The sequence below is a fragment of the Engystomops pustulosus genome, chromosome 8 (assembly GCF_040894005.1).
Source record: "Engystomops pustulosus chromosome 8, aEngPut4.maternal, whole genome shotgun sequence".
Classification (NCBI taxonomy): Eukaryota; Metazoa; Chordata; class Amphibia; order Anura; family Leptodactylidae; genus Engystomops; species Engystomops pustulosus.
This window is the reverse complement of record NC_092418.1, coordinates 14067161-14085788: the sequence shown is the minus strand read 5'-3', so window position 1 is coordinate 14085788 and position 18628 is coordinate 14067161. Positions and strand designations below refer to the sequence as shown.

The 18628-nt window shown below is 47.1% G+C and overlaps 1 protein-coding gene across 7 annotated transcripts; it reads left to right on the top strand.

Annotated features, from left to right (window-relative positions):
* The first annotated feature begins 4470 nt into the window (after positions 1 to 4470).
* On the top strand, positions 4471 to 14861 carry LOC140074690 (myeloid-associated differentiation marker-like). 7 transcript variants are annotated; one of them, XR_011849247.1, is made up of 3 exons: positions 8538 to 8723; positions 12888 to 14208; positions 14262 to 14861. XR_011849247.1 is itself a non-coding variant. In XM_072119771.1 (2 exons), exon 2 carries the CDS (start codon positions 13033 to 13035, stop codon positions 13876 to 13878), a length of 846 nt encoding a protein of 281 aa, XP_071975872.1. In that variant the 5' UTR covers positions 4471 to 4617; positions 12888 to 13032; the 3' UTR covers positions 13879 to 14861. The 7 variants fall into 7 exon arrangements, 6 of the variants coding, with proteins under 6 accessions (XP_071975872.1, XP_071975873.1, XP_071975875.1 ...); XM_072119771.1 differs by lacking the exon at positions 8538 to 8723 and adding an exon at positions 4471 to 4617 and having other exon boundaries at positions 12888 to 14861; XM_072119772.1 differs by lacking the exon at positions 8538 to 8723 and adding an exon at positions 4510 to 4625 and having other exon boundaries at positions 12888 to 14861.
* Positions 14862 to 18628: the final 3767 nt, after the last annotated feature.

Below are 18628 nucleotides of genomic sequence, written 5' to 3'. Positions count from 1 at the left end.
TAATACTGCCCCTATGTACAGGAATATAACTACTATAATACTGCCCCTATGTACAGGAATATAACTACTATAATACTGCCCCTATGTACAGGAATATAACTACTATAATACTGCTCCTATGTACAAGAATATAACTACTATAATACTGCCCTCTATGTACAAGAATATAACTACTATAATACTGCCCCCTATGTACAAGAATATAACTACTATAATACTGCCCCTATGTACAGGAATATAACTACTATAATACTGCCCCCTATGTACTTTAATATAACTACTATAATACTGCCCCCCATGTACAGGAATATAACTACTATAATACTGCTCCCTATGTACAAGAATATAACTATTATAATACTGCTCCCTATGTACAAGAATATAACTACTATAATACTGCCCCCTATGTACAAGAATATAACTACTATAATACTGCCCCCTATGTACAGGAATATAACTACTATAATACTGCCCCCTATGCACAGGAATATAACTACTATAATACTGCCCCCTATGTACAAGAATATAACTACTATAATACTGCCCCTATGTACAGGAATATAACTACTATAATACTGCCCCTATGTACAGGAATATAACTCCTATAATACTGCCCCCCATGTACAAGAATATAACTACTATAATACTGCCCCCTATGTACAAGAATATAACTACTATAATACTGCCCCTATGTACAAGAATATAACTACTATAATACTGCCCGCTATGTACAAGAATATAACTACTATAATACTGCCCCCTATGTACAAGAATATGACTACTATAATACTACCCCCTATGTACAAGAATATAACTACTATAATACTGCCCCCTATGTACAAGAATATAACTACTATAATACTGCCCCCTATGTACAAGAATATAACTACTATAATACTGCCCCCTATGTACAAGAATATAACTACTATAATACTGCCCCCTATGTACAGGAATATAACTACTATAATACTGCCCCTATGTACAGGAATATAACTACTATAATACTGCCCCTATGTACAGGAATATAACTCCTATAATACTGCCCCACATGTACAAGAATATAACTACTATAATACTGCCCCCTATGTACAAGAATATAACTACTATAATACTGCCCCCTATGTACAAGAATATAACTACTATAATACTGCCCCCTATGTACAGGAATATAACTACTATAATACTGCCCCCTATGTACAGGAATATAACTACTATAATACTGCCCCCTATGTACAGGAATATAACTACTATAATACTGCCCCTATGTACAAGAATATAACTACTATAATACTGCCCCCTATGTACAAGAATATAACTACTATAATACTGCCCCCCATGTACAAGAATATAACTACTATAATACTGCCCCCTATGTACAAGAATATATCTACTATAATACTGCCCCTATGTACAAGAATATAACTACTATAATACTGCCCCCTATGTACAAGAATATAACTACTATAATACTGCCCCCTATGTACAAGAATATAACTACTATAATACTGCCCACTATGTACAGGAATATAACTACTATAATACTGCCCCCTATGTACAAGAATATAACTACTATAATACTGCCCCCTATGTACAGGAATATAACTACTATAATACTGCCCCCTATGTACAGGAATATAACTACTATAATACTGCCCCCTATGTACAGGAATATAACTACTATAATACTGCCCCTATGTACAAGAATATAACTACTATAATACTGCCCGCCATGTACAAGAATATAACTACTATAATACTGCCCCTATGTACAAGAATATAACTACTATAATACTGCCCCCTATGTACAAGAATATAACTACTATAATACTGCCCCCTATGTACAGGAATATAACTACTATAATACTGCCCCTATGTACAGGAATATAACTACTATAATACTGCCCCCTATGTACAAGAATATATCTACTATAATACTGCCCCCTATGTACAGGAATATAACTACTATAATACTGCCCCCTATGTACAGGAATATAACTACTATAATACTGCCCCTATGTACAGGAATATAACTACTATAATACTGCCCCCTATGTACAAGAATATAACTACTATAATACTGCCCGCCATGTACAAGAATATAACTACTATAATACTGCCCCCCATGTACAAGAATATAACTACTATAATACTGCCCCCTATGTACAAGAATATAACTACTATAATACTGCCCCTATGTACAAGAATATAACTACTATAATACTGCCCCCTATGTACAAGAATATAACTACTATAATACTGCCCCCTATGTACAAGAATATAACTACTATAATACTGCCCACTATGTACAGGAATATAACTACTATAATACTGCCCCCTATGTACAAGAATATAACTACTATAATACTGCCCCCTATGTACAGGAATATAACTACTATAATACTGCCCCCTATGTACAGGAATATAACTACTATAATACTGCCCCCTATGTACAGGAATATAACTACTATAATACTGCCCCTATGTACAAGAATATAACTACTATAATACTGCCCGCCATGTACAAGAATATAACTACTATAATACTGCCCCCCATGTACAAGAATATAACTACTATAATACTGCCCCCTATGTACAAGAATATAACTACTATAATACTGCCCCTATGTACAAGAATATAACTACTATAATACTGCCCCCTATGTACAAGAATATAACTACTATAATACTGCCCCCTATGTACAGGAATATAACTACTATAATACTGCCCCTATGTACAGGAATATAACTACTATAATACTGCCCCCTATGTACAAGAATATATCTACTATAATACTGCCCCCTATGTACAGGAATATAACTACTATAATACTGCCCCCTATGTACAGGAATATAACTACTATAATACTGCCCCTATGTACAGGAATATAACTACTATAATACTGCCCCCTATGTACAAGAATATAACTACTATAATACTGCCCCCTATGTACAGGAATATAACTACTATAATACTACCCCCTATGTACAAGAATATAACTACTATAATACTGCCCCCTATGTACAGGGATATAACTACTATAATACTGCCCTCTATGTACAGGAATATAACTACTATAATACTGCCCCCTATGTACAGGAATATAACTACTATAATACTACCCCCTATGTACAAGAATATAACTACTATAATACTGCCCCCTATGTACAGGGATATAACTACTATAATACTGCCCCCTATGTACAGGAATATAACTACTATAATACTGCCCCCTATGTACAGGAATATAATTATTATAATACTGCCCCCTATGTACAAGAATATAACTACTATAATACTGCCCCCTATGTACAGGAATATAACTACTATAATACTGCCCCCTATGTACAAGGATATAACTACTATAATACTGCCCCCTATGTACAAGAATATAACTACTATAATACTGCCCCCTATGTACAGGAATATAACTACTATAATACTGCCCCCTATGTACAAGAATATAACTACTATAATACTGCCCCCTATGTACAAGAATATAACTACTATAATACTGCCCCCTATGTACAGGAATATAACTACTATAATACTGCCCCCTATGTACAAGAATATAACTACTATAATACTGCCCCCTATGTACAATAATATAACTTCTATAATACTGCCCCCTATGTACAGGAATATAACTACTATAATACTGCCCCCTATGTACAAGAATATAACTACTATAATACTGCCCCCTATGTACAAGAATATAACTACTATAATACTGCCCCCTATGTACAGGAATATAACTACTATAATACTGCCCCCTATGTACAGGAATATAACTACTATAATACTGCCCCCTATGTACAGGAATATAACTACTATAATACTGCCCCCTATGTACAGGAATATAACTACTATAATACTGCCCCCTATGTACAGGAATATAACTACTATAATACTGCCCCCTATGTACAGGAATATAACTACTATAATTGGTTGCGCTCCTATTTGCGGACTATGATTACTCCCAGGTACTTGCCGCTTCTTTCCTATTTCCTGGCCTTTGGATGGATTACGGCCGCGTTCCTTCCTGCGCAGGTCTATGAGCATCTCCTGTGTTTTCCAGCATTAAAGGGTTTGTCCACTTTTCTCACATTCCAGCAAATAATTGAGTAATGAAAAGTTATACATTAACCAATATACTTTCTGTATCAATTCTTCACGGTTTCCAAGATCTCTGCTTGCTGTCATGCAGCAGGAAGCTTCGTCATTTACTTCCTGTAGAAAACCCCCGGTCTATGGTCATGTGATGTCACACAGGTGCACGGCTCTTTATATCACAAAGTGTAATCAAAGCTGCATGATGCTAATAAGCAGTGCACCTGTGTGACATCACATGACCAGGGATATAACGAGCCGTGCACCTGTATGACATCACATGACCAGGGATATAATGAGCCGTGCACCTGTGTGACATCACATGACCAGGGATATAATGAGCCTTGCACCTGTGTGACATCACATGACCAGGGATATAATGAGCCTTGCACCTGTGTGACATCACATGACCATAGACCGGGGGTTTTCTACAGGAAGTAAATGACGAAGCTTCCTGCTGCATGACAGCAAGCAGAGATCTTGGAAACCGTGAAGAATTGATACAGAAAGTATATTGGTTAATGTATAACTTTTCATTACTCAAACAATATCAATAATTTGCTGGAATGTGCGAAAAGTGGACGACCCCTTTAAGGATTAGGTTGTTGCGTTCACTGCTTTGCACAAAGCTATGGACGGCAGAGAATTTCTCTAGGTGACAGAGATCTATGTGAAGTCTGATGGAATGGAGAGAGCTCTGTGCCCCCAGATTGGTAATTGAACCCCCCCTTCCCCCACGTGGACATATTGGGGCACATTTACTTACCCGTCCCCTCGCGATCCCCGAGGTGCGTTGTCCGGCGAGGATTGGGAGCTGGCGCTATTCACTAAGATCGTGCCGTGCTCCCGATATCCTGCATGTGTCGCTTCCCCGCTCAGGTCCCAGGAGTTCACCTTCTTCTTCCTGGTGCATGTAAGTGCATTGTCTGGTATAATGCGCTGTGCGGGGAGTCACTAAGATCGTGCACCCGATATCCTGCATGTGTCGCTTCCCTGCTCAGGTCCCAGGAGTTCACCTTCTTCTTCCCGGTGCATGTAAGTGCTTGGGCTTGCGACACAATTTTGAATGTTAAATCCCGCGCTCAGTCCGAATCAGTCAGGTTGTCCAACGGCCACGCCCCCGAATTAGTGTCACACGAAAGTCGTCACGATTGCGGCAAAATCCGATTGCATGCGCCAAAAGTTAAATGCGGCACAAAACAGAAAAAGTTGGGAAACCCAACGGAAATGCGGTGTGCGGACCCTTAGTAAATGTGCCCCATTGTGGCCTATTCCTCTGGTAGTCAGGGGTCCCCTTTGATCCAAGCAGCGGCTTGTTTGGTCAGGTTTATGATGGGTGTAGTAGTGATGTGTGTAGTGATGATGGGTGGAGTAGTGATGATGGGTGTTGTTAGGTGACGGTCATGAAACATGTTAGGGGGTCATTACTTCCTATGGGTTGTACAGCGCTATGGAACATGATGGCGCTATATAAATAAGATTATTATTATTTACATGCTTTGCATTGGTGCAGTTTGCACTGTGAGCAGTAGATGGCGCCACTTCTCTCCTATAGCGGTGATGTCTGTGCTGGGAGGCGCTGGTGACGCCTGTGGTTTTGGGGACAGGATTGTGTATTACGCAGGGAGCCACCTGCCCCCCCTTCCCCCCCGTCCTACGGGTTCACACAGTTCTTGGCGTCCATAGATATGGGGCGCGGCACTGGATGCGTCTCAGCAGGGTAATGATTAACCCCATAACACGGCTCCAATACCGTCCTATACATACAACTTCCATCACTTGTGTCAGTCTTCACTGTCAGCCTGGAATTCTATTTGTGAACCAGGGGGCTCTGGATGAAAAGATCCTATGCAGGAAGATGATGTAAATCATCCATATGGTGGCTGCTTAGTCTGTGTTACTGCTGTGGAGACATGCTGAGACCTGTAGTCCCCGCACGCCTGCGACATGTCACCGGTATGAGGTGGGCGATGGCGGCTTCATAAATACCAATGACATTGCGCAAGGTTCATCATCCACCCTGCGTGTGCCATAAAGGAGGCGACTGCCGAGATAAGGAAACCTTGAGCCGCCATCATTGTGGGGGTCATTCACTGCCCAAGTCCTGATATATCCGAGCCTCTGGTGTCCTGATCCCTGCAGGTACTTCCTCACAGCAGAAATTCTTACTTTTTGTAACAATGTATCAGAGTAGGTGACGATTCCAGGAATGCCCCCCCCCCCCAGCTCTACTACACCGCACCCCCACCCCCAGCTCTACTACACCGCACCCCCCCCAGCTCTACTACACCGCACCCCCCCCAGCTCTACTACACCGAACCCCCCCAGCTCTACTACACCGCACAAACACCCCCAGCTCTACTACACCGCACAAACACCCCCAGCTCTACTACACCGCACCCCCCCCAGCTCTACTACACCGCACAAACACCCCCAGCTCTACTACACCGCACCCCCCCCCCAGCTCTACTACACCGCACAAACACCCCCAGCTCTACTACACCGCACAAACACCCCCAGCTCTACTACACCGCACCCCCCCAGCTCTACTACACCGCACCCCCACCCCCAGCTCTACTACACCACACAAACACCCCCAGCTCTACTACACCGCACCCCCCCAGCTCTACTACACCGCACCCCCACCCCCAGCTCTACTACACCGCACCCCCACCCCCAGCTCTACTACACCGCACCCCCCCCAGCTCTACTACACCGCACCCCCCCCCAGCTCTACTACACCGCACCCCCCCCAGCTCTACTACACCGCACCCCCACCCCCAGCTCTACTACACCGCACCCCCCCCAGCTCTACTACACCGCACCCCCCCCAGCTCTACTACACCGCACCCCCCCCCAGCTCTACTACACCGCACCCCCCCCAGCTCTACTACACCGCACCCCCCCCCAGCTCTACTACACCGCACCCCCACCCCCAGCTCTACTACACCGCACCCCCACCCCCAGCTCTACTACACCGCACCCCCCCCAGCTCTACTACACCGCACAAACACCCCCAGCTCTACTACACCGCACAAACACCCCCAGCTCTACTACACCGCACCCCCCCCCAGCTCTACTACACCGCACAAACACCCCCAGCTCTACTACACCGCACCCCCCCCCCAGCTCTACTACACCGCACAAACACCCCCAGCTCTACTACACCGCACAAACACCCCCAGCTCTACTACACCGCACAAACACCCCCAGCTCTACTACACCGCACCCCCCCAGCTCTACTACACCGCACCCCCCCAGCTCTACTACACCGCACCCCCCCAGCTCTACTACACCGCACCCCCACCCCCAGCTCTACTACACCGCACCCCCACCCCCAGCTCTACTACACCGCACCCCCCCCAGCTCTACTACACCGCACCCCCCCCCAGCTCTACTACACCGCACCCCCACCCCCAGCTCTACTACACCGCACCCCCCCCAGCTCTACTACACCGCACAAACACCCCCAGCTCTACTACACCGCACAAACACCCCCAGCTCTACTACACCGCACCCCCCCCAGCTCTACTACACCGCACAAACACCCCCAGCTCTACTACACCGCACCCCACCCCCAGCTCTACTACACCGCACAAACACCCCCAGCTCTACTACACCGCACAAACACCCCCAGCTCTACTACACCGCACAAACACCCCCAGCTCTACTACACCGCACCCCCCCAGCTCTACTACACCGCACCCCCACCCCCAGCTCTACTACACCGCACCCCCACCCCCAGCTCTTCTACACCGCACCCCCACCCCCAGCTCTACTACACCGCACCCCCACCCCCAGCTCTACTACACCGCACCCCCCCCAGCTCTACTACACCGCACCCCCCCAGCTCTACTACACCGCACCCCCACCCCCAGCTCTACTACACCGCACAAACACCCCCAGCTCTACTACACCGCACCCCCCCAGCTCTACTACACCGCACAAACACCCCCAGCTCTACTACACCGCACCCCTCCAGCTCTACTACACCGCACCCCCACCCCCAGCTCTACTACACCGCACCCCCCCAGCTCTACTACACCGCACCCCCCCAGCTCTACTACACCGCACCCCCCCCAGCTCTACTACACCGCACCCCCCCCAGCTCTACTACACCGCACCCCCCCCAGCTCTACTACACCGCACCCCCACCCCCAGCTCTACTACACCGCACAAACACCCCCAGCTCTACTACACCGCACCCCCCCCCAGCTCTACTACACCGCACAAACACCCCCAGCTCTACTACACCGCACCCCCCCCAGCTCTACTACACCGCACCCCCCCCCAGCTCTACTACACCGCACAAACACCCCCAGCTCTACTACACCGCACCCCCCCCCAGCTCTACTACACCGCACCTCACACCCTCCACTGCACCTCACACCCTCCCACTACACCTCACACCCTCCACTGCACCGCACGCCCTCCCACTACACCTCACGCCCTCCCACTACACCTCACGCCCTCCCACTACACCTCACACCCTCCACTACACCTCACACCCTCCCAGCACCACTTCACCGCCCAGGTACAATGTCTGCAGCAGCTTCGCACAGTCCATAGGAGTTTCCTCCGGCTGCCAGAGATTTACCATGTGGAAGCTCTACAGGTAAGAGCTTTACAGGATAGGAGTAGTAGTACTGTGCTGTGCCCATACATACAGGATAGGAGTAGTAGTACTGTGCTGTGCCTATATATACAGGATAGGAGTAGTAGTACTGTACTGTGCCCATATATACAGGATAGGAGTAGTAGTACTGTGCTGTGCCCATATATACAGGATAGGAGTAGTAGTACTGTGCTGTGCCCATACATACAGGATAGGAGTAGTAGTACTGTGCTGTGCCCATATATACAGGATAGGAGTAGTAGTACTGTGCTGTGCCCATATATACAGGATAGGAGTAATAGTACTGTGCTGTGCCCATATATACAGGATAGGAGTAGTAGTACTGTGCTGTGCCCATATATACAGGATAGTAGTAGTACTGTGCTGTGCCCATGTATACAGGATAGGAGTAGTAGTACTGTGCTGTGCCCATATATACAGGATAGGAGTAGTAGTACTGTGCTGTGCCCATACATACAGGATAGGAGTAGTAGTACTGTGCTGTGCCCATATATACAGGATAGGAGTAGTAGTACTGTGCTGTGCCCATATATACAGGATAGGAGTAGTAGTACTGTGCTGTGCCCATATATACAGGATAGGAGTAGTAGTACTGTGCTGTGCCCATACATACAGGATAGGAGTAGTAGTACTGTGCTGTGCCCATATATACAGGATAGGAGTAGTAGTACTGTGCTGTGCCTGGTGAGGTGTGATGCCCCATGGCCCCTGGTGAGGTGTGATGCCCCTTGGCCCCTGGTGAGGGGTGATGCCCCATGGCCCCTGGTGAGGGGTGATGCCCCATGGCCCCTGGTGAGGGGTGATGCCCCATGGCCCCTGGTGAGGGGTGATGCCCCATGGCCCCTGGTGAGGGGTGATGCCCCATGGCCCCTGGTGAGGGGTGATGCCCCATGCCCCCTGGTGAGGGGTGATGCCCCATGCCCCCTGGTGAGGGGTGATGCCCCATGGCCCCTGGTGAGGGGTGATGCCCCATGCCCCCTGGTGAGGGGTGATGCCCCATGCCCCCTGGTGAGGTGTGATGCCCCATGCCCCCTGGTGAGGTGTGATGCCCCCTGCAGGGGGGGGGGGGGTGGCACCTGCCAGGACTGGGTTTTCCCTATGTAAATAGAAAGTGAGGTAAGAAAGAGGAAGCCGCGGCGGCAAACAGTCCACAACCTGGGCAAATAGAAGGACCCAGAACCTGCAGGAAGGGAACGCGCCAAGACAAGGGAGGTGCCCCTCATAGGGCAAGAATCTAGGGGCAGCGCCAAGTACAGAACCATCATTACAGGGGAGACTCCAAAAACAGACAAAGATGGTGACTTCTCCTGCTCTGTGTGTAGATGATGACTACTCCCTGCTCTGTGTGTAGCTGATGACTACTCCCTGCTCTGTGTGTAGATGATGACTACTCCCTGCTCTGTGTGTAGCTGATGACTACTCCCTGCTCTGTGTGTAGATGATGACTACTCCCTGCTCTGTGTGTAGATGATGACTACTCCCTGCTCTGTGTGTAGATGATGACTACTCCCTGCTCTGTGTGTAGATGATGACTACTCCCTGCTCTGTGTGTAGCTGATGACTACTCCCTGCTCTGTGTGTAGATGATGACTTCTCCTGCTCTGTGTGTAGATGATGACTACTCCCTGCTCTGTGTGTAGATGATGACTACTCCCTGCTCTGTGTGTAGATGATGACTACTCCCTGCTCTGTGTGTAGATGATGACTACTCCCTGCTCTGTGTGTAGCTGATGACTACTCCCTGCTCTGTGTGTAGATGATGACTTCTCCTGCTCTGTGTGTAGATGATGACTACTCCCTGCTCTGTGTGTAGATGATGACTACTCCCTGCTCTGTGTGTAGATGATGACTACTCCCTGCTCTGTGTGTAGATGATGACTACTCCCTGCTCTGTGTGTAGATGATGACTACTCCCTGCTCTGTGTGTAGATGATGACTACTCCCTGCTCTGTGTGTAGCTGATGACTACTCCCTGCTCTGTGTGTAGATGATGACTTCTCCTGCTCTGTGTGTAGATGATGACTACTCCCTGCTCTGTGTGTAGATGATGACTACTCCCTGCTCTGTGTGTAGATGATGACTACTCCTGCTCTGTGTGTAGATGATGACTACTCCCTGCTCTGTGTGTAGATGATGACTACTCCCTGCTCTGTGTGTAGATGATGACTACTCCTGCTCTGTGTGTAGATGATGACTACTCCCTGCTCTGTGTGTAGATGATGACTACTCCCTGCTCTGTGTGTAGATGATGACTACTCCTGCTCTGTGTGTAGATGATGACTACTCCCTGCTCTGTGTGTAGATGATGACTACTCCTGCTCTGTGTGTAGATGATGACTACTCCTGCTCTGTGTGTAGATGATGAATTCTCCTGCTCTGTGTGTAGATGATGACTACTCCTGCTCTGTGTGTAGATGATGACTTCTCCTGCTCTGTGTGTAGATGATGACTTCTCCTGCTCTGTGTGTAGATGATGACTACTCCTGCTCTGTGTGTAGATGATGACTACTCCTGCTCTGTGTGTAGATGATGACTACTCCTGCTCTGTGTGTAGATGATGACTACTCCTGCTCTGTGTGTAGATGATGACTACTCCCTGCTCTGTGTGTAGATGATGACTACTCCTGCTCTGTGTGTAGATGATGACTACTCCTGCTCTGTGTGTAGATGATGAATTCTCCTGCTCTGTGTGTAGATGATGACTACTCCTGCTCTGTGTGTAGATGATGACTTCTCCTGCTCTGTGTGTAGATGATGACTACTCCTGCTCTGTGTGTAGATGATGACTACTCCTGCTCTGTGTGTAGATGATGACTACTCCTGCTCTGTGTGTAGATGATGACTACTCCTGCTCTGTGTGTAGATGATGACTACTCCCTGCTCTGTGTGTAGATGATGACTACTCCTGCTCTGTGTGTAGATGATGACTACTCCTGCTCTGTGTGTAGATGATGAATTCTCCTGCTCTGTGTGTAGATGATGACTACTCCTGCTCTGTGTGTAGATGATGACTTCTCCTGCTCTGTGTGTAGATGATGACTACTCCCTGCTCTGTGTGTAGATGATGACTACTCCTGCTCTGTGTGTAGATGATGACTACTCCCTGCTCTGTGTGTAGATGATGACTACTCCCTGCTCTGTGTGTAGATGATGACTACTCCCTGCTCTGTGTGTAGATGATGACTACTCCCTGCTCTGTGTGTAGATGATGACTACTCCCTGCTCTGTGTGTAGATGATGACTACTCCCTGCTCTGTGTGTAGATGATGACTACTCCTGCTCTGTGTGTAGATGATGACTACTCCCTGCTCTGTGTGTAGATGATGACTACTCCCTGCTCTGTGTGTAGATGATGACTTCTCCTGCTCTGTGTGTAGATGATGACTACTCCTGCTCTGTGTGTAGATGATGACTTCTCCTGCTCTGTGTGTAGATGATGACTACTCCCTGCTCTGTGTGTAGATGATGACTACTCCCTGCTCTGTGTGTAGATGATGACTACTCCTGCTCTGTGTGTAGATGATGACTACTCCCTGCTCTGTGTGTAGATGATGACTACTCCCTGCTCTGTGTGTAGATGATGACTACTCCCTGCTCTGTGTGTAGATGATGACTACTCCCTGCCCTGTGTGTAGATGATGACTACTCCCTGCTCTGTGTGTAGATGATGACTACTCCCTGCTCTGTGTGTAGATGATGACTACTCCCTGCTCTGTGTGTAGATGATGACTACTCCCTGCTCTGTGTGTAGATGTTGACTACTCCCTGCTCTGTGTGTAGATGATGACTACTCCCTGCTCTGTGTGTAGATGATGACTACTCCTGCTCTGTGTGTAGATGATGACTACTCCCTGCTCTGTGTGTAGATGATGACTACTCCCTGCTCTGTGTGTAGATGATGACTACTCCCTGCTCTGTGTGTAGATGATGACTACTCCTGCTCTGTGTGTAGATGATGACTACTCCCTGCTCTGTGTGTAGATGATGACTACTCCCTGCTCTGTGTGTAGATGATGACTACTCCCTGCTCTGTGTGTAGCTGATGACTACTCCCTGCTCTGTGTGTAGATGATGACTACTCCTGCTCTGTGTGTAGATGATGACTCCGTTGATATAACTGATGTTTGGTTTCCCATGATTTAGGTAACACCAGTCTATGAAGAAGCTTCTGTCGGACTGAAGGACTATCCCTGAAATTACCAAATCCTTCAGACATTCCTTAGTTCTGTTGACCTTCCATAGGACGACATTTCCTTCATCTCCAGACATTGTCCCATCTTCCCACAGAATGAATTTCCGCAATCTGGTATCTCCGCTGCTCATCCTCCGTTTCTTCCAGATCTTCTTGTCCTGTACGGCCTTCAGTTTGGTGGCCAGTGTCGGCATGTTCCATAACTCATATGGTGCCTGGAGTATGTTCACCTGGATCTTGGCCTTCATCATGACCACTTTAATTGTGGTTCTGGAGTTGAGTGGATTCTATAACGCCATCCCCATATCTTGGGAGGACTTCACCTCGGCTTTCTCAATGCTGGCGTCACTGATGCTCTTCACCACCTCCATCATGTATCCCTCCGTCTACCTAAGCGGTGAATGCAGTGGACACAGCTGTGCGTGCCGAGGAGCCGCCACTGCCATGTCTATCCTATGCTTTTTTGCTTATGCCATCGAGGTGGGTCTCACTCGAGCAAAACCTGGAGAGATAAGCGGGTTCCTGTCTACTGTTCCAGGACTCTTGAAGGTCTTTGAGGCCTACGTGGCCTGCATCATCTTCTCCCTTCTTCCTCCTTCTTACCCCTATGCAGGTCTCCAGTGGTCTGTGGCCGTGTACTCCATCTGCTTCATCATCACGGCACTCATCATCTTCCTCACCATTGGTCGCCTCTTGGCGAGGTTACCTGGGAATATTGAGAAATTCCTCATCGGTTTCAACATTTTAGCCGTTCTGATGTACATCACCGTGGTGGTTATATGGCCGTTGTATTATTTCAGGTGGATTACAAACCGGGATTTATACCGACTCGCCTGGGACAATGGTGTTGGCATCACAATACTGACCTGCATTAACTTTTTGGCCTACGCTGTGGATTTGGGGTATTCATTCAAGATGGTTTTCTTCACAGTCCAAGCCTAGACCCCAAGGGGGGCATTTATTATCGACTTTCAAATGGAAAATTGGCCAGATTTTTTTTTTTACCCCCCTGCTGTCCCTCTTGCGCCTTATTCATGAAGTGTCTGTGCCACAATATTGGTGCTTTTCCCACACTCATGACTTGTGTTTTTTGGGCACAAAATTGTGGCACTTTTCTGGTGCACAAACCAGTTCTTAACCTTTTTGTCCTTCTTACATCCCACTGAAAATTATAGACTACCCGCGCCCCCATGTGCCTTGATAAATGCTTGACCAGATGTGGTGGTGGACCTTCACTGAGAAAATGGCCTTATCTAGGTCTCCAGCCTAGAGGTGATCTGTCTCAGAGAACATGTCCTGATCTAGGTCTAGACTCCAGCCTAGAGGTGATCTGTCTCAGAGAACTAATCTAGGTGTAAACTTCAGCCTAGTGATGGACCGTCTCTGAGAACATGTCCTAATCTAGGTGTAAACTTCAGCCTAGTGATGGACCATTCTCTGAGAACATGTCCTAATCTAGGTGTAAACTTCAGCCTAGTGATGGACCGTCTCTGAGAACATGTCCTAATCTAGGTGTAAACTTCAGCCTAGTGATGGACCGTCTCTGAGAACATGTCCTAATCTAGGTGTAAACTTCAGCCTAGTGATGGACCATTCTCTGAGAACATGTCCTAATCTAGGTGTAAACTTCAGCCTAGTGATGGACCGTCTCTGAGAACATGTCCTAATCTAGGTGTAAACTTCAGCCTAGTGATGGACCGTCTCTGAGAACATGTCCTAATCTAGGTGTAAACTTCAGCCTAGTGATGGACCGTCTCTGAGAACATGTCCTAATCTAGGTGTAAACTTCAGCCTAGTGATGGACCGTCTCTGAGAACATGTCCTAATCTAGGTGTAAACTTCAGCCTAGTGATGGACCGTCTCTGAGAACATGTCCTAATCTAGGTGTAAACTTCAGCCTAGTGATGGACCGTCTCTGAGAACATGTCCTAATCTAGGTGTAAACTTCAGCCTAGTGATGGACCGTCTCTGAGCACACAGATGTAGCAGAGCCAAATCTGTCATGAAACCTTCAGGAGAACAAGATGGTTTACCTGGTCCCTATTATTGAGGGCCAATTTCCTGCAAATGATACAAATAAGAACAGGACTATATGTCGCCGTATCATGCCAACCTACTTACTGAGAGCTCTCACCTAACATGCACCCGGCACTGCTATCTGATGATTTTTCTAAATGTTGATATTAATAATTAGGTGAATCCTCCAGGATTAGTAAACGGCTGGTCTAGTATTGCACCTGGACTAAACTGAAGTAACTAGGGCTGAGCTGCAATACCAGATACAACCTGTGGACTGGGGTGGCGCTGTTTTTTAAATGATGGATAACTCCTTTAAATATACATGGAAAATCTGATGCCAAAATGTACATTCCATGATATGCCTTTAATCCGGTATCGGTGGGGCCTGATATTAGCCGCATTATCAGATGTTCTAGATTATCAGAATGTAGGAAATCTGTGAAATGTAAAATTACAGATTTTTGATTGAAGGAAACACGCTCTATGTGTTTTTTTAATTATTTTTCTTACATTAAACTTCTCTTTTGGAATCTTTTTGTTATTTTTGTAAAAATGTTGTATCTGATTCTGGGAAAGCTGTGTGACCAGCAGCATGTCATGGAGGCAGCATGTTATAGAGCAGGAGGAGCTGAGCACATTGTACATACTGTCCTATCTGCAGGCAGCATGTTATAGAGCAGGATGAGCTGAGCAGATTGTACATAGTGTCCTATCTGCAGGCAGCATGTTATAGAGCAGGAAGAGCTGAGCAGATTGTACATAGTGTCCTATCTGCAGGCAGCATGTTATAGAGCAGGAAGAGCTGAGCAGATTGTACATAGTGTCCTATCTGCAGGCAGCATGTTATAGAGCAGGAAGAGCTGAGCAGATTGTACATAGTGTCCTATCTGCAGATTGTACATAGTGTCCTATCTGCAGGCAGCATCTTATAGAGCAGGTGGAGCTGAGCAGATTGTACATAGTGTCCTATCTGCAGGCAGCATCTTATAGAGCAGGAGGAGCGGAGCAGATTGTACATGGTGTTCTTTCTGCAGGCAGCATGTTATAGAGCAGGAGGAGCTGAGCAGATTATACATAGTGTCCTATCTGCAGGCAGCATGTTATAGAGCAGGAGGAGCTGAGCAGATTATACATAGTGTCCTATCTGCAGGCAGCATGTTATAGAGCAGGAGGAGCTGTACAGATTGTACATAGTGTCCTATCTGCAGGCAGCATCTTATAGAGCAGGAGGAGCGGAGCAGATTGTACATGGTGTTCTTTCTGCAGGCAGCATGTTATAGAGCAGGAGGAGCTGAGCAGATTATACATAGTGTCCTATCTGCAGGCAGCATGTTATAGAGCAGGAGGAGCTGAGCAGATTATACATAGTGTCCTATCTGCAGGCAGCATGTTATAGAGCAGGAGGAGCTGTACAGATTGTACATAGTGTCCTATATGCAGGCAGCATGTTATAGAGCAGGAGGAGCTGAGCAGATTATACATAGTGTCCTATCTGCAGGCAGCATGTTATAGAGCAGGAGGAGCTGAGCAGATTATACATAGTGTCCTATCTGCAGGCAGCATGTTATAGAGCAGGAGGAGCTGTACAGATTGTACATAGTGTCCTATCTGCAGGCAGCATGTTATAGAGCAGGAGGAGCTGAGCAGATTATACATAGTGTCCTATCTGCAGGCAGCATGTTATAGAGCAGGAGGAGCTGTACAGATTGTTTATAGTGTCCTATCTGCAGGCAGCATGTTATAGAGCAGGAGGAGCTGTACAGATTGTACATAGTGTTCTATCTGCAGGCAGCATGTTATAGAGCAGGAGGAGCTGAGCAGATTATACATGGTGTCCTATCTGCAGGCAGCATCTTATAGAGCAGGAGGAGCTGAGCAGATTGTACATAGTGTCCTATCTGCAGGCAGCATGTTATAGAGCAGGAGGAGAGGAGCAGATTGTACATGGTGTCCTATCTGCAGGCAGCATGTTATAGAGCAGGAGGAGCTGAGCACATTGTACATAGTGTTCTATCTGCAGGCAGCATGTTATAGAGCAGGAGGAGCTGAGCAGATTGTACATAGCGTCCTATCTGCAGGCAGCATGTTATAGAGCAGGAGGAGCTGAGCAGATTGTACATGGTGTCCTATCTGCAGGCAGCATGTTATACAGCAGGAGGAGAGGAGCAGATTGTACATAGTGTCCTATCTGCAGGCAGCATGTTATAGAGCAGGAGGAGCTGAGCAGATTGTACATAGTGTCCTGTCTGCAGGCAGCATGTTATAGAGCAGGAGGAGCTGAGCACATTGTACATAGTGTCCTGTCTGCAGGCAGCATGTTATAGAGCAGGAGGAGCTGAGCACATTGTACATAGTGTCCTGTCTGCAGGCAGCATGTTATAGAGCAGGAGGAGCTGAGCACATTGTACATAGTGTCCTGTCTGCAGGCAGCATGTTATAGAGCAGGAGGAGCTGAGCAGATTGTACATAGTGTCCTATGTGTAGGCAGCATGTTATAGAGCAGGAGGAGCGGAGCAGATTGTACATAGTGTCCTATGTGTAGGCAGCATGTTATAGAGCAGGAGGAGCTGAGCACATTGTACATAGTGTCCTATCTGCAGGCAGCATGTTATAGAGCAGGAGGAGCTGAGCAGATTGTACACAGTGTCCTATCTGCAGGCGGCATAATACAGAGCAGGAGGAGCTGAGCATATTGTACATAGTGTCCTATGCAGGCGGCATAATATAGAGCAGGAGGAGCTGAGCAGATTGTACTCAGTGTCCTATCTGCAGGCAGCATGTTATAGAGCAGGGGGAGCTGAGCAGATTATACATAGTGTCCTATCTGCAGGCGGCATAATATAGAGCAGGAGGAGCTGAGCAGATTGTACATAGTGTCCTATCTGCAGGCAGCATGTTATAGAGCAGGAGGAGCTGAGCAGATTGTACTCAGTGTCCTATCTGCAGGCAGCATGTTATAGAGCAGGAGGAGCTGAGCAGGTTGTACATAGTGTCCTATCTGCAGGCAGCATGTTATAGAGCAGGGGGAGCTGAGCAGATTATACATAGTGTCCTATCTGCAGGCAGCATATTATAGAGCAGGGGGAGCTGAGCAGATTGTACATAGTGTCCTATCTGCAGGCAGCATGTTATAGAGCAGGAGGAGCGGAGCAGATTGTACATAGTGTCCTATCTGCAGGCAGTATGTTATAGAGCAGGAGGAGCTGAGCAGATTGTACTCAGTGTCCTATCTGCAGGCAGCATGTTATAGAGCAGGGGGAGCTGAGCAGATTATACATAGTGTCCTATCTGCAGGCGGCATAATATAGAGCAGGAGGAGCTGAGCAGATTGTACATAGTGTCCTATCTGCAGGCAGCATGTTATAGAGCAGGAGGAGCTGAGCAGATTGTACTCAGTGTCCTATCTGCAGGCAGCATGTTATAGAGCAGGGGGAGCTGAACAAATTATATATAGTGTCCTATCTGCAGGCAGCATGTTATAGAGCAGGGGGAGCTGAGCAGATTATACATAGTGTCCTATCTGCAGGCAGCATATTATAGAGCAGGGGGAGCTGAGCAGATTGTACATAGTGTCCTATCTGCAGGCAGCATGTTATAGAGCAGGAGGAGCGGAGCAGATTGTACATAGTGTCCTATCTGCAGGCAGTATGTTATAGAGCAGGAGGAGCTGAGC